The 16,097-nt window shown below is 34.7% G+C and overlaps 1 protein-coding gene across 3 annotated transcripts; it reads left to right on the top strand.

Moving 5' to 3' along the window:
• Positions 1–3,363: 3,363 nt before the first annotated feature.
• Positions 3,364–16,097, top strand: LOC116029078 (RAB6A-GEF complex partner protein 1-like). 3 transcript variants are annotated; one of them, XM_031270960.1, is made up of 23 exons: positions 3,364–3,725; positions 3,847–3,954; positions 4,452–4,600; positions 5,646–5,727; positions 5,927–6,342; positions 6,820–7,252; positions 7,372–7,595; positions 7,876–8,071; positions 8,220–8,362; positions 8,443–8,617; positions 8,715–8,768; positions 9,745–9,924; positions 10,526–10,638; positions 11,012–11,194; positions 11,508–11,565; positions 11,808–11,867; positions 13,822–13,863; positions 13,945–14,075; positions 14,160–14,292; positions 14,387–14,464; positions 14,661–14,777; positions 15,322–15,384; positions 15,457–16,097. In XM_031270960.1, the coding sequence occupies exons 1-23, from the start codon at positions 3,579–3,581 to the stop codon at positions 15,541–15,543; spliced, it is 3,372 nt and encodes a 1,123-aa protein (XP_031126820.1). In that variant the 5' UTR covers positions 3,364–3,578; the 3' UTR covers positions 15,544–16,097. The 3 variants fall into 3 exon arrangements, with proteins under 3 accessions (XP_031126820.1, XP_031126819.1, XP_031126821.1); XM_031270959.1 differs by having other exon boundaries at positions 14,157–14,292; XM_031270961.1 differs by lacking the exons at positions 11,808–11,867; positions 13,822–13,863; positions 13,945–14,075; ... (3 more) ...; positions 15,322–15,384; positions 15,457–16,097 and having other exon boundaries at positions 11,373–11,513.

Here is a 16,097-nt window from a genome sequence, read left to right as displayed (position 1 = left end):
CTAAAATTCCACCTATAAATACCCTTGTCCCATCTCACTTTGACAAGGTTGAAAAAGCGAAAATTGTTAAGCAAGCAAATTACTCCCAATGTGATAAAAATATTCCAAAAGCTCATACGATATATTCAGCTCTAAAGAGATCTTGTGAAGCTCAAAGTTGACATCAAGATATTCAATCACAAGAAACTTAAAGTTGGATAAACATCACAATATTTCAACCATCTCTACGTGTGAAGTAGAAAGAGGCGGAGTAAACTTGGGAGAGGTTGAAAAACCTACATCAACGTGGCTGCCGGGCTAAGTGATCAAAGGAGCACGTTGTAAAGGAGTTTGTACTATCAAGGGGAATATAGTGCAAACCTTCACGAGTTGTGAAGAAGAGTGGAGTAGGCTTAGTTAACAGCCGAACCACTATAAAAATCTCTCTCTCTCTATCTTTTTATATTCACGTACTGCATTGCATATCTCACACAAACGTAAAACCTTTTCTTTTTGAAGATCTTTCGTGCAAAGTAAAACTAAAATTTGGTACTCCTGGACTCTAAATGCTAGAACTGGATTCCAAACAATTGACAATGTTGACACCGCATGGGCTCCAGTTGAGCAAGTTTACACATCATTCTCAGAATTGTATCAAAGCATGAAAACTTCTATAGAAATTTGTAAGTTTATTTGAATAATATAATTCTAACAATATATATTCTAACCATATATTTGAAATTATCTATTCTCATCATTTACTCATCCTTTATTGACAGCAATTGTGGCAATTGTCATTGACAAACTTCCAAAACAGTTTGTCTCAACAATGAATGGAAATAAAAAAATCAACGACTTCATTGTTGTGGATGAAAAGTAAGTCTCTCATTCTATTACTCTTATTAAATTATATATTATATAAAAAAAATGAAGAGATATAATTCATTTATTTATACCGTCTTTATTTCTCCCATGCAAACTTAAAAAAACAGGCTGAAGCCAATCATATTACCTACTTGGGGAGGATTTGTTGATAAAGAGGGCATTCAAATAACTGAAGAAATTGATGCGGGAAACTATCCTGTAATATCTTTGGACTACATCACAGTTGTTCACTTTAAAGGTAAATCGTATTCCATTATTAAGATGATTTAAAATGTATAAATTCTTACTACCTTATCTTATATCATTCCTTAAAAAACTAGGTATGCTTCTATGCTTATATATATATATATATATATATATATATATATATATATATCATTATCTTACGTAGCTATATTGAAAACACATTATTAAAAATGCCTATGTAGGGCCAAAGAACATCGTGAGACACTTGACGCATTGAAAAGATTAAGAGACTACAACAATGCTGATATCACTCTTGCAAATCCAGAAACAGAAGAAATTTCAAAAATAGAGACTGTGCCAGCACTCATTAAGCCGGTAAGTAAAATATTTATTGAGCATTGTTTTAAATATATATTAGAACTAATCTAAATTAACAATCAATTCCATTTTATAGGCTCAACCTGCTTGGATTAAAGGCAAAATCAGCATCAACCTTGACAACAAAAGTACTTGGTATATAGGATGTAGCCACTGTTTAAAAAAAGTTTATGCAGAAAATGACCAACTATTTAACTGCATGCATTGTGGTGAAAAGACAGCTGTGGGTACTCCAAGGTTAGTATCAATTCAAAAAAAACAAATTTAACAAAAAACATACACATGCACACACACAAAATCAAGTACTACACTCATTTATACTAATTACAAAACTATGAACTACAAAATGCACAGGTGCAAAATGGATGTGGAAATTGTTGATGACACTGCGAACATTACGGCATCAGTATTCGGACTACCTGCAAAAACATTGTTGTTACATTCAAGCAAACAAGTTATGGAACTAGAACAAGAGGTATTAATCATGAACCCTATACAAATATAACAATTATTAATATTTTGTTCAATACTATTGTCACATGAGAATCTACGACGCACATCTCACAACAAATGAAACATGTAGGGAAAAAAACTACCACTATCAAATATCAACAACCGCTTACAAGATCAAGAGTTCATTGTACAACTAAGAACCCAATCGTTCACACAACAAGGGAGATCCACAACTTCCTATACTATAATCTCATTGCATGATGCTTCCCTTTATGCTATCACCAGTAAGACAATTGAACATGACACACTACCAATACAAAAGAAGAGGATATGTATTGAAGATGAAGACAATGGCAACGCTACCCAGAAGAGAATTAAGAAGATTTAGAGAAATTTATACCAAATGTAGTAGTATTTATTTAGAATATATTATTTTTAGACTATGTATTTAGACTAGCATTTTTATAAAGTTGCAAACAAACATTTTAGTGATAATTATAATCAATTTTGACTATATTATCTTGCATTTGTAAACTTAGAATTACATATTTAAAAAACCAAATCCAGTATTTAGTTATCTATGCATGAACAACACCAATATAAAACACAAATCTGGCCAGCCATAAGAAACACCCGTGTCTTTCCCAACTGCAAAGAGGAAAAAAACCACCATTAAATTAACATTAAAAACCTATAAATTCTTCATGTAGACAGTCATGAAAGCAAACCTGATAATTCTCAAGGTTGGGTTTCTGCAGTATCTTTTCCGTGTTGGTCCGTTCATCAGAACTGCATAAATTAAAAATGGAAGTACTATGAATAATAAAAATGATAGCTGGTAGAGGATGGCAACAGAACAAGTAAAGAAAGGTTTACCAAAGAGCAACAACTCTTAAACATTATTCAAAAGAGTCAGAACCAGAAACATAAATAAAAACAATAATTATGCAAGTACCAATACCCTAAAGCAGCTTCTAAAATGTAGGGATAAGGCACTTGGCACACTTCACACAATAGTATGTAAAAATTAAGAGCAACTGAAAAATAGTTAGGACCAACTAAAGTTTGACACTCAGAAAGAACCATAAAATAAGCACTGGATATTTGTTTGCAGCTTAATAAAATAAAATATAAATGAATCCCATGTGAGTAATCCAAATAATGTTACTATGTAAACCTTCCCACATTACAATATCTTACACTCTGCTCAACATATTAGCATTTATTTATTTTAAAAAAATTATTGGGCATTATCCCAATCGCGCAATGCGCGAGAAAAACTAGTTAATGGAATAAGAATCAAATAGGTGCACACCTAAACATAGGCTGACGTGGCGATTATTAAATTTAAAAATAATTTTTTAAATTTATTTTAATAAAATGATTAAATTTTTTTTTTTTTTTTTTTGAAGAGAACTGAAAATTTTTGGAGTTAGAAATTTAGAATAAGAGACTCTCTTGTTGTCCCTGAAAAATGGAAATTTGCAGATCCGCCCCAACCACCTGAAATTTTTTTCTTGTTTCTCATCATCAGTCATCACTGCTCTCTCTTCAACAACAGCAAATTCCGATTCGGATCTCCTGCAAAACCCTAGGTTCCGCTTTCTCTCACTCCTTGATCTCTACTCCTTCTTTCTCTCGCCAGTACTCTACTACTGATTCTTGTCCTCGGAAGCTCATACATCCATCCATCCAAGATGTATATGGCATATGGGTGGCCACAGGTCATCCCTCTGGAGCCTGGTCTCTGCACTTCTTCTCAGCAAATTGTGTATCTCAAGGTCACCAATCGCTTATTGCTTGTGGTTTCACCAACTCATCTTGAGCTTTGGTCTTCTTCTCAGGTTATTTGGACGGCATTTTACTTTGATTGGTTTGTGTAGAAATATTGGAAAATATGTTGCGACTCACGCTGTTTAATTTGTTTGTTTGTTTGTTTGTTTTTTTTTTTTTTTTTTCCTTCAGCATAGGGTGAGATTGGGGAAGTACAAGAGAGATTCAGATTCAATTCATAAGGAAGGCGAAAATATTCGGGCTGTTTGGAGTCCTGATACGAAATTGATTGCTGTTCTTGTAAGTTTAGAGTTAATTGTCGTAGAATTAGTTAAGGCAACTGGCACCTACACTTTTACTATAATGCAGTTAGTAGTGCATTTTTTTTTTCTTTTCTGGGGACTGTTTTATATAGACTCAGCAACATCTTTCTTTAGATGTGTAGTTAGCAACTTAGCATCATTTTTCTTTGCCTTGAAGGGAGAGAGAGATTGTTCCTTAGAATTTTGTGAATTTTAGGCCTTTCCTTTTGACAGGCAGTGTTATTTTTTCCCTGTTGAAAAAGAGATCATACAATTAGTTATTTTTATTTTTGGAGAACCCATCCTTCTGGACCAATGGTGCTTGTAATTTGTTGATATGGAAAAACCAAAAAAAAAAAAAACAATCATATAAATTGATTACATAGTTTGATTTTTAATCCTATTTCCCATGCTTTGATTTACATTGAAACACAATTTAGTCATACTGAATTTGGAAAGTATACACTGACTTCAATTTGTTTTGTTCTTTCTCAGACCTCTTCTTTGCATATCCAAATATTTAAGGTTCAACTTACAGAAAAGAAAATACAAATTGGAGGGAAACAACCATCTGGTTTTTTTCTAGCAAATATTAGTTTGCTCCTAAACGAGCAGGTGCCATTTGCTAACAAGAATTTGACAGTGTAAGTCACATTGTTATTTATTTAGGGTTTGAATTCTGGTGCTGAAATGGTCCCAACTTTTCCTTATCTGATGTCAAATTGTTTGGATTTTCTTATGTAATGTTAATTATTTATCGAAAATTTAAATCTCTAGAACAGTCAAATAAAATACAAAATTTAGAACTTAAGTTAATTTCTGGAAACCATTGATTTTCTTTTGGAAGCCTGGACAACTGGACTAGAGTACTAGACTCCCTAAGTGGATGTTATTTATGGAGTAACTGATAAATTCAGTGTTTGTTTTTTTAAACCTTATTGTACCATTGCTTGAATAACCTGAAGTTCTCACACTTCCTAGCCTAGTAATTTACAGTTTTAAGAAAGGTCATGATTGCTATGTTGGGTTATTGTATATCTCTAGTAGGCTTGAGAAATTGATTACATTTCTATCCTATGAGGCATGGATATGGAGCACAAGTGTTGAGTCAGACATGGACACAAGATTCCCAAAAAAAATAGGAGACCATGGCATGTTTTGAGACACAATATTGTTGTTGTTTCTGTTATTATTATTATTATTATTATTATTATTATTATTATTATTATTATTATTATTTATTCTACAATCAAGTGACAAGTTGCAGAAAGTAAGACAATTTTTGGTGTCTGACATGTCTGGGTAGTGAGTTGAGGAGTATTATTGTTCAACATGAGTACAACATGGATATCAGACCTAAATTTGGTGTCCATGCAGTTGCTATCTATTCTCATCCCATTGTCAGGCCTCTTCAATTCTATCGCTTTCAGGGTTATCATTGTTAGTTGAGTAGGTCCTTTAGCCTTGAAACTTGTAAAAGTTACAAAAGTTTGACTTCTTGTCTTTCTTTTATGTTTTGCTTCCTTATTTTGCTACTATTGTTTATAGTGACCAGGTTAAGAGAGGGAGAACAGTTTGGTGCCTCTGTGAAATTGGCTTACTTTAGAGTTACATCTCTTGTTTTAGCTTGGTTGCTGCTAGTCTCCGTCTGATTATGGCTTTCCTTTTCTTCTGATTATTTTTTGGCAGGAGCAATATTGTCTGTGATAACAAACATATGCTTGTTGGACTCTCTGATGGGTCATTGTATAACATATCCTGGAAGGGTGAGGTAATATAATTACTGTTGATTACTTAGACCTTTCAATCATATCCATGCTTAAGAGGTGACTTTGCGCTTATCTTTAGAAGCATCTTTAATATGAAAAAAATAGTGATGAATTGTGATTATTTTTCAATTCAGTCTAGAAAACGTTTTAAATGTTTTGCTTTCTAATATAGTTTCCCTATTTTGGTTGTTGTCAATACAGTTTTATGGAGCCTTTAATATTGATGCTCAGCTTTGTGATGGTAGTGAGGCTAATAAACTTTCAACTTCTCTGGAAAATGGTCTTGCTCCTAGTAGAGCCGTAAATGATTCTATACCAAGTCATTGCAAGTCAAAAGCATCTGCTGTGTCCCACCTGGAATTTTCCCTACCCTTGAGGTCGCTATTTGTGCTATACTCTGATGGGCAACTTGTCTTATGTTCTGTAAGCAAGAAGGGCTTCAGGCAAGCTGAGCCTGTCAAGGCTGAAAAGAGATTGGGATCTGGTGATGCTGTTTGTGCCTCTGTTGCTTCAGAACAACAAATTCTTGCTGTTGGTTACAAAAGAGGTGTTGTCGAGTTGTATGATCTTGCAGAATCGGCTTCACTTATACGTTCTGTTTCTTTGTATGACTGGGGGTAAGCCTCTATGATACACAATATCGAAAAGATATGCAAAAGTGCATGTTAATGAGAGAATATTACACATTTAAGTATTTAACTTGTGCAATCTCTGTTCTTACTTCTTAGTTTATTATAGTTTTCCATTTGGAAGAAATTCTAACCTTAACAGGAGGCAGTTGTTAAATAATGGATGGTTAACATTGAAGCATCTTTATTCTTTAAGAAGTTGTTAGAGAGTGGCAGGGGGAAGGGTTGAGGATGCTTTCATGACCTTACATGCAATCCTATATTAGCATTTCCAAATACTGCTTCTGAGAATTTTTAGGTTTAATGGTTGTATATTCTCATTGTAATCACATGATTCTATGGAGGTGATAAAATGGGTATGAAGATGAGATGTAGCTTCTACATCTAGATAGAACGACACCTTATCTGATCTAAAGGAAACTATGAAATGATTTATTTTGGTGTTTTCTCTGGGTTCTTTTGCAGATATTCTGTGGAAGATACTGGTGCTGTGAATTGTATTGCCTGGACAGCTGACAATTCTGCTTTCGCAGTTGGGTGGAAGTTAAGAGGTCTTACAGTTTGGTCTGTTTCTGGTTGTCGATTGATGTGTACAATCCGCCAAATTGGATTAAATTCTCTATCTTCTCCAGTAATTAAGCCTAGCCAGGAATGTAAATATGAACCTATGATGGGTGGCACCTCACTGATGCACTGGGATGAATATGGATATAGGCTTTATGCTGTTGAGGAAGGATCTTCAGAGAGAATTATTGCATTCTCCTTTGGGAAATGCTGTCTCAACAGAGGAGTTTCTGGAACAACATATGTCCGACAAGTAATCTATGGTGAAGATAGATTGCTTGTTGTCCAGTCAGAAGATACTGATGAACTTAAAATCTTGCATCTCAACCTTCCAGTATGTGCCAAACATACTGATGAGTTTGAACGCTCACACAAGTTTTTATCTTTATCTTTTCTTTTACTGTTTTTTTGCGATTGATATTTTTTTCCTGATACATTTAGTTTCTATGTCAGGTTTCATATATCTCCCAAAATTGGCCCATTCTGCACGTGGCTGCTAGCAAAGATGGGATGTACTTGGCCATTGCTGGCCTTCATGGGTTGATATTATATGATATACGACTTAAAAAGTGGCGTTTTTTTGGAGATATTAGTCAGGAGCAAAAAATTCAATGCAAAGGCTTGCTATGGATGGGGAAAATTGTTGTTGTTTGCAACTATGATGATTCTTCCAATGAGTAAGCAATATATGTGTTTGTAGCTACTCAAGACTCCTGGCCTCTATGCGTGAATATATGAAATGTGAATGCCTGCACTTGATGTCAAGACATATGCATTCCACTTGGTCAAAACTTCTTTCAGTTATTTTAATCCAGTCCCCTATATCTTCCTAGACTGGCTGGTGTAATCTGAGTCCTTTGTAGTGTTACTTTTCGAAGGATTTAGAAGTTATATAATGTGGTTTTCTGATTTGTTTAGAGTACTTTACTCATTCAACATTTATTATCAAAATCGCAGGTATGAGTTACTTTTTTACCCAAGGTACCACCTTGACCAGAGTTCCCTACTTTGTCGGAAATCTTTGCTTGCAAAACCAATGGTCATGGATGTTTATCAAGATTATTTACTAGTCACTTACCGCCCTTTTGATGTCCATATTTATCATGTGAAACTGCTTGGTGAATTGACCCCCCTGAGTACTCCAGATTTACAGGTAAAAGTTGCTGCTTGTGGATGTTTCTAATGCTATTCAAACTTCTAAAATGGTTTGGCGTTTTAAATCTTTCTATAACAGGATTCTTTATGAGTATTTTACTGTAAAACTATTTTCGTGCCTTTTTAAGTGATAAAATGACAAACAGCTTTCTACAGTCCGAGAGCTTTCAATCATGACTGCGAAGTGCCATCCTGCAGCAATGCATTTTATCCCTGATCAGCTTCCTAGGAAAACTTTAACAGAGAATGGTATATCTTCATCTGACATTGTAGTCAGAGAGCCTGCTAGGTATGTAGTTATTATTCAGCCATCAGTTGACAAATACGACTTTCCAATTGCAGTTTGCTAATAACTATTTGTGCTTTTAGATGTTTGATCTTGAGGACAAATGGAGAGCTTTCACTTCTCGATTTGGATGAGGGGAGGGAAAGAGAGCTCACTGACTCTGTGGAATTGTTTTGGGTTACATGCGGTCAATCAGAGGAGAAAACAACCCTGATTGAGGAAGTTTCATGGTTGGACTATGGCCACCGAGGAATGCAGGTTACAGATTTCTTTAGCATTTAACTTTTCTTGATGAATTCTTATGTTCTGTCTTATGTGTCTCATATATCAACTGGTTGGAAGCTCATTATTACAGGTTTGGTATCCATCTCCAGGAGTCAACACTTTTAAGCAAGAGGATTTCTTGCAGGTATTCAAGTTTTTTCTAACAGTATGTGTGTGTGTGTGTATAGAGAAATTGGATCAAGTAAAAATAGTTTCTCACTTTCTCCCATGAGAATGAGAATAAATATTGACAGTCCATTTCAAAAAATTGAATGAATGGGGATCTAGCCTTAGAAAAAAAGGTGGGTGACATTTCTTTAAATAAGTAGAAGTTGGATTGTTGGAATGAATAAACCATGCATATGTATCCCAAAATGATGCATGGTTAGGCTTCTTGATTTTTCCAGACATATTTAGGCCAACATGATGTGCATTTTGACTGAAACAATACGTGGACTGTGCATATCTAACAATGCTGATTTATCCCAAAACAATACATTTTTAGCCTTCCTAATCTATTTATGCGTATTTAGGCGAAAACAATGCTGATTTTCTCTAAAATGATGTGGGAAAAAAAACTTTTGCATATTTACAAAAACGTCATTACATCTTTCATTTAAACTTCTTCATGTTTTAACAGGCTCTCTGTTGTTTCTCTCCAAATTGATGCTTTTATTCTCCGAAACAATTTTTTCGCCTTAATGATGCAATGAAAGTCCTGAATATTCTCTGTTCACTGTTTTCCGATTGATGGCCGAGAGTCATCCTCATTTCTCACACAAGACTCTATTCTCACTTGATCTCTCCCCTATATATGTAATGCATGTCTAATTGAATAATTGGTGCTTTAGATATAAAGGTTTTGACTGTATTAACAGTAATTGTATTTCTGTTTGTGCATGGCTGCACAATGAATTATTTCTGTCCAGCTATGCTGCTACACATTAGAACTTGGAGAATTTGTAGAAATGGTCTTGGTTTCTTTTGGATATTATTGTAAACATAAATACATGAAACATAGGAAAACCTGAAGTAGTGTCGTCAATCTCTCTCTTTTCTGCATTGACAGAGCTGCTTAATAAATATTTTTGTTGTATGAATGTTTTGATGCCAACTTTTAGTTGGACCCGGAATTGGAGTTTGATCGTGAGGTTTATCCTCTTGGTTTACTACCGAACGCTGGAGTTGTGGTGGGCGTTTCTCAGAGAATGTCATTTTCTGCAAGCACTGAATTTCCATGTTTTGAGCCATCTCCCCAAGCTCAGACCATATTGCATTGCCTACTTAGGCATCTTCTGCAGGTAGCTTCTAGTCTGTAGTAAATTCTTTTTAGCTTTTATACTGAGGCAAGAGGTGCTTAGAATAATTAATATAAAGAGATGGAAACATCTGATTATGACACAGCAGAAAACAGGAGAAGGGATGAACCTACCTGGAAGATGAATTTTGTGTGGCGACCAAGGGATGTATGCAATCAAAAGAATACCAAACACACATATAAGCTCAGCTAATTCAATTAGGAAACAAAAGATAATTAAAGTAAGCATTAGTAGGAGAGAAATGCTGAAAGCTGCAGACCCATTCTATCCATCAAAGTATATGTTAGATACTTAGATGGCACATAGTTGTGTGAAATTGTAGCTTTTATTTGAGATCTTTCCAGGTGCAATACTTTCCAAAATCACAGCTGTAATTTTGTTTGTTTAGAATTGTAAAAAATGTAGGCATATGTAACCTTTATATGGCATAATGTTTAAGAGGCTTAGAGGCATTAGCCACAAGTAGAATAATTTGATTTCTAATAATCAGGTCTTGTTGTTTAGGACCTTTATGATACTAAGTCTTGTGGTTTAACAAGTGCCTCTTCATTTTACTAGCCAATCTCTTGGTATTGTTTGACAGAGAGGCAAAGAACAAGAAGCATTACGATTGGCACAACTATCAGCAGAAAAGCCGCATTTTTCCCATTACCTTGAGTGGCTTCTTTTTACAGTTTTTGAGGCTGAAATTTCTGGGTAAGTTAGCAGGAACTTCGTGATCTATAACATTGTTTATTTTTCCTATGTCAGAGAGATAATGTGGGAAATTAGGAATATAGCACTCTAAATTCCTTCTACTCTGTCTTCATAAGATTTGGGATTCTAATGTTTTGGTCACTTCATATTTATTTGAGTAGAAGTTTAATTTCTGATCAATTTAACTCTTTTTGTTTTGTTTTTTTTTGGGTAAGTCGTTTCATTGTTTGTTTTGTATTGAAATCATATTTCCATGTATTGCATTCTTTACCTTGGGACTTGGACTCATTGCCTTTACCATAAACAAAAGTTATTTATTTTAAACTTATATTTTGACATTCATATTTACAATGTTTGTTATTATCTCTACCAGCCAAAACACGAGGAACAATCAGACTACAATGTCTAATCATGCTACTGTCACTTCACTTCTTGAGAAGACCTGCGATCTAATCAGAAATTTTCCAGAGTATTGTGATGTGGTTGTTAGTGTTGCAAGAAAAACTGATGGTCGACATTGGGCAGATTTGTTTGCTGCTGCTGGAAGATCAACTGAGTATGTTAATTTACTTCCTTTTTTTCCCTTTGTTTCTAGGGATCAAAAGTCTTGTCAAAATATTTCAATGATCACACTTGCTCTCTGAAGTCTGATTGTCCACTGTGGTGGGCATGGTGGGCAAAGTGTCCTCATCTGGCCACCCCTGCAATGACAAGGCTTCAAACTCTCCTTGCAGTTTCTATCTCATGATGATTATTGCAGAGGGAAAACAGGAACAAGAAATTGGCTGTCATAAATTGCAAATTTGTCTAAAACTCTCAAGAAGTATTGTATCCGGCTCTGTAGTGTTTTGACTTGTATCTACCCTCAGGTTGTTTGAGGAATGCTTTCAAAGGAGATGGTACCGGACTGCTGCTTGCTATATACTTGTAAGAAGCACATGCATTTTTTTTTCTTAAAGTACCTTGAAATGACTACATATTACTCTATGTTTTACTAGTCTGTATACTTGTGTTTGCTTTTCTCACTTCTTATTTTATATTTTTTGTGGTGGTTGGGGCTTTTTCTTCACTAAAATTTATTTATCCAATTTCATTACAACATTTATTTCTTGAGGAGAATTCTGTGCTCAAATTGTAGGTCTGCTTATAATATTCTGCCATTGCCACAGGTTATTGCGAAGCTTGAAGGTCCTGCTGTGAGTCAGTACTGTGCACTGCGTTTGTTGCAGGTAAACATGTGATACTAGGAGGTTCACAGGTGTCATTAGAGAGCTTTTTCTGCATGTTTATGAGATACTATGATGCATGCTGAAAAGTCTTATTTTATTACTCCGTATATTACATAGTTTAGATATTAATAAATTACTAAATTGTTATTGAGAAATAATAAATAGTTATTTAGAAATTACTAAATAATTATTGAACTTATTACTATTAGTCTTTGAATTAGTTTAGGTATATTAATTATTTAGAAACTACCAATTACTTATTCGTAGTTTAGGAACCTTTGTAATCAACCTTATAAAAGGGAGTGTTATTTGGAATAATAGGAAAAGCATAAATTTAATCCCAAAAAGGGTCTAAGGGAGTTTTGGGTCTCAAGCAAACCCAATGTTTTCTTCTCTTTTCCTATTCCAACTATTAGTCTTTCTTCATTTTTCTTTATGTTTTCATGCCCGTGACGTTAAGAACATAACATTTTGGTTCCGTTGCCGGCGTCATTGGAATCACTCAATTGGAGCTTGAAGCTCTTAGAGAAATAGCAACTAAGCTAGATCACGTAGCCAAAAAGCTACGCCAACATGCCGATGACCTGAAGTACTTGCGTCCACCAATTCCCTCAGGAATTCAGCAAACAGATGATGATGATACTTCCCTGGAATCATCCACAATCATTGTTGACCACCCACATGTGGAGATAGCACCAATGCAAGCCACTGTTTTAGCTGATCAACCTCATGTTGATTCAACAGAAATGGCTGTTAACTCTTCTGAAATTGAGGTTGTGCCCTTTCAAAAAACTGTCATATGCGTGGGAGGGTTTTTTCACCACTCTCCAACCCCATCTCATTTAAGGGTTGTGTCATATGGTATTGGTCAGTCTTCATCTTTGGTGTCTCCCTCTGCTGTTCCAACTAACTCCTTCAAAGGATGTCCAAGTTTGGGGTCTTCCTCACCATTGTTCGCTCCTCCATTGATCTGTAGAATGCCACTTGGAGCTTTTCCATTTGCACGTCTTTTGGGGTGGCCATTTGATCGTGGGAGGTGTTGGCTACGTGCTGACAAGGTTATCAAGCTTGAGGACAAGCTTGTGGTCCAAGAGGGGAGTAATGATGCATGCTGGAAAGTCTTATTTTATTACTCCGTATATTACATAGTTTAGATATTAATAAATTACTAAATAGTTATTTAAAAATAATAAATAGTTATTTAGAAATTACTAAATAATTATTGAACTTGTTACTATTAGTCTTTGAATTAGTTTAGGTATATTAATTATTTTTACTATTAGTCTTTGAATTAGTTTAGGTATATTAATTATTTAGAAACTACCAATTACTTATTCGTAGTTTAGGAACCTTTGTAATCAACCTTATAAAAGGGAGTGTTATTTGGAATAATAGGAAAAGCATAAATTTAATCCCAAAAAGGGTCTAAGGGAGTTTTGGGTCTCAAGCAAACCCAATGTTTTCTTCTCTTTTCCTATTCCAACTATTANTAGTTATTTAGAAATTACTAAATAATTATTGAACTTGTTACTATTAGTCTTTGAATTAGTTTAGGTATATTAATTATTTAGAAACTACCAATTACTTATTCGTAGTTTAGGAACCTTTGTAATCAACCTTATAAAAGGGAGTGTTATTTGGAATAATAGGAAAAGCATAAATTTAATCCCAAAAAGGGTCTAAGGGAGTTTTGGGTCTCAAGCAAACCCAATGTTTTCTTCTCTTTTCCTATTCCAACTATTAGTCTTTCTTCATTTTTCTTTATGTTTTCATGCCCGTGACGTTAAGAACATAACATACTAGTAGGCTGTGTGTTTGTTTCATTGCAACCGTTTTAAACATAGTCCAAGTTTTTGTATAATAATTATGGCTTTTCAACATTATGTTTTGAGGGAAGCAAAAAGTTATATTACGTCTCACATATCCCAGTCTGATAAGGTTTCTGCATTCTCAGGCCACGCTTGATGAATCGCTATATGAGCTTGCTGGGGAACTGGTATGTGGACTTTACGGTGCATTATGTTCCCTTCAAAAGATGATTACTCTGTGTAACAGGAAGTTTGATATTATTTCTCAGGTGAGGTTTCTTCTCAGATCTGGACGAGAATTTGAACCTGCACCAGTGGATTCGGAGAAGTTATCTCCTCGATTCTTTGGATATTTTCTGTTTCCTTCCAGTTATCAAAGACAATCTTTTGATTCAAAAGGGTAAGTGCATTTATACTGTTTACTCTAATCAATCATATTTTCATTAGATTTTCTCATAAGTTTGTTTCATTTTATGTCTAGCAGCTCATTCAAGGAGCAGAATGCACATGTTGCTTCTGTTAAGAATATTTTAGAAAGTCATGCAAGCTTTTTGATGTCAGGGAAAGAACTTTCAAAGCTTGTTGCATTTGTGAAAGGCACACAGTTTGACCTCATGGTATGATAATTGTGAACTTTGTTTGGTAATTATGATATGTGCTACAACTGAAGGTTCTCTGGGTACGTAATCTATACTTAATACTCTTATACAGGATTATTTGCGGCGAGAGAGATATGGATCTGCTCGCTTGGAGAACTTTGCCTTAGGGCTTGAACTTATTGGACAGAAGGTACAACCAATCTTTTCTAGAGTACAGTTAACATATTTGGATATTCCTAATAATTCATGATACAACTTTATCGTAAAGCATTTGTGTTTTTTATTTGAACTATGGAACTTGAAAATTTACTCTTGCTGGAAGGAATAGTTAGATCTTCAAGATTGAACTTATATGATTGATGCACTGGTAACTTTTCAATCAACAGCTTCAAATGGGAACACTGCAAAGTCGATTGGATGCAGAATTCCTTTTGTCTCAGATGTGCTCTGTCAAATTCAAAGAATGGATTGTTGTCCTGGCCACACTATTGAGGCGATCTGAGGTTTAACTGACTTCCTCTAGTAAATAATATTTGTAATATGTGAACTATATTATGCGAATCCCCCTCTTCCAACACAAATAATAAATATATAGAGTAAAACATCTTACCTCCAACACATAATAAATATATAGAGTAGAACATCTTACCTCCTTAAAAGTGAGAATATGAACATGAAATTTCTGGTTTTTGGAAGATTGAAACTCAATAATTCTGCTGTAAATAAGTAGAAACCAAATGATTTTTGAGGCAGCATATGGCACTATGGCATATGCCAAGGCATATAGGCTCTGTTTGGTAGAGCTTATCTTAGAGCTTATGGCTTATTTTAAGCTACAAATAAGCTATAAGCTCTTTAGTAAAATATAGAGAGTTTAAAATAATAGCTTATTTTGAAACGCTGCCCTAAGTAGCGTTTCAAAATAAACTAGTAGCTACTAACTTTTAAGCTTTTAGCTTTAAGTTAGCTTTTAAGCTATGTATGCCAAACAGAGTCATAATTGACAATAATGGTTGACATGGAGTTCCTTTTCTGCAAATTTCTCAGGTTTTATTTGATTTATTTCACCATGATTTGCGTTTATGGGAGGCATATAGCATAACGTTGCAGGTATTTCTTACACAAATTTCTGGTATAGTACAACTCCATTTGTGCAGCTAAGTAAAGTTTCACTTTGTGCAGTCACATCCGGCATTTACTGAATACCATGATTTGCTAGCAACCTTGGAGGAAATGCTTTCTTCTACATCTAACTCCGAGGATAAATGAACTTTCTTCTCCATTGTTTGGAAACTAAGCATCCTATCATGGACTTCTATGTTGAGCATGTCGCCCTCCGGATAAAACTGTAAAATAGTTATATAATGTTACACTGGGAAAACGATAAGCAGCACTTGGAAGGAAATATGACGCGGGGTTAAAGTTCCTGATTTGGCATCGCTAAAACTTATTGCAGAAATCATTTGTAGATGTGCATATTGCTGTTTAGTTCAATATTTTCTTCTGATCCTTTTCTTGTTTGATCACCGGTAGTATTTTGCCTGTTGTCCTTTTTAGAGGACCACACAGGAGCGGCGGAAGGGTGGTGAAGAGGTAGTATTGTATAAAATTAGTGTATACACATTTAGCCATGTATAAATGCATTATGGCCGTGACATGGACTGAGCCATTCAACATTTTTTCTCCTCTATTCTATTGCTTCAAGGGCAAATTTTACCATGGACCATGGTCCATGTAGCAGTATGGATCATAAAGCAAAACGATGTCGTATCATTTTAATTAAATTTTAGTTTCATTTGACAATGTTATATTTTTTAGTTTCA

This window comes from Ipomoea triloba, chromosome 9 (assembly GCF_003576645.1).
Source record: "Ipomoea triloba cultivar NCNSP0323 chromosome 9, ASM357664v1".
In the NCBI taxonomy this organism is placed as follows: domain Eukaryota; kingdom Viridiplantae; phylum Streptophyta; class Magnoliopsida; order Solanales; family Convolvulaceae; genus Ipomoea; species Ipomoea triloba.
This window is presented reverse-complemented; position numbering and strand designations above follow the sequence as displayed.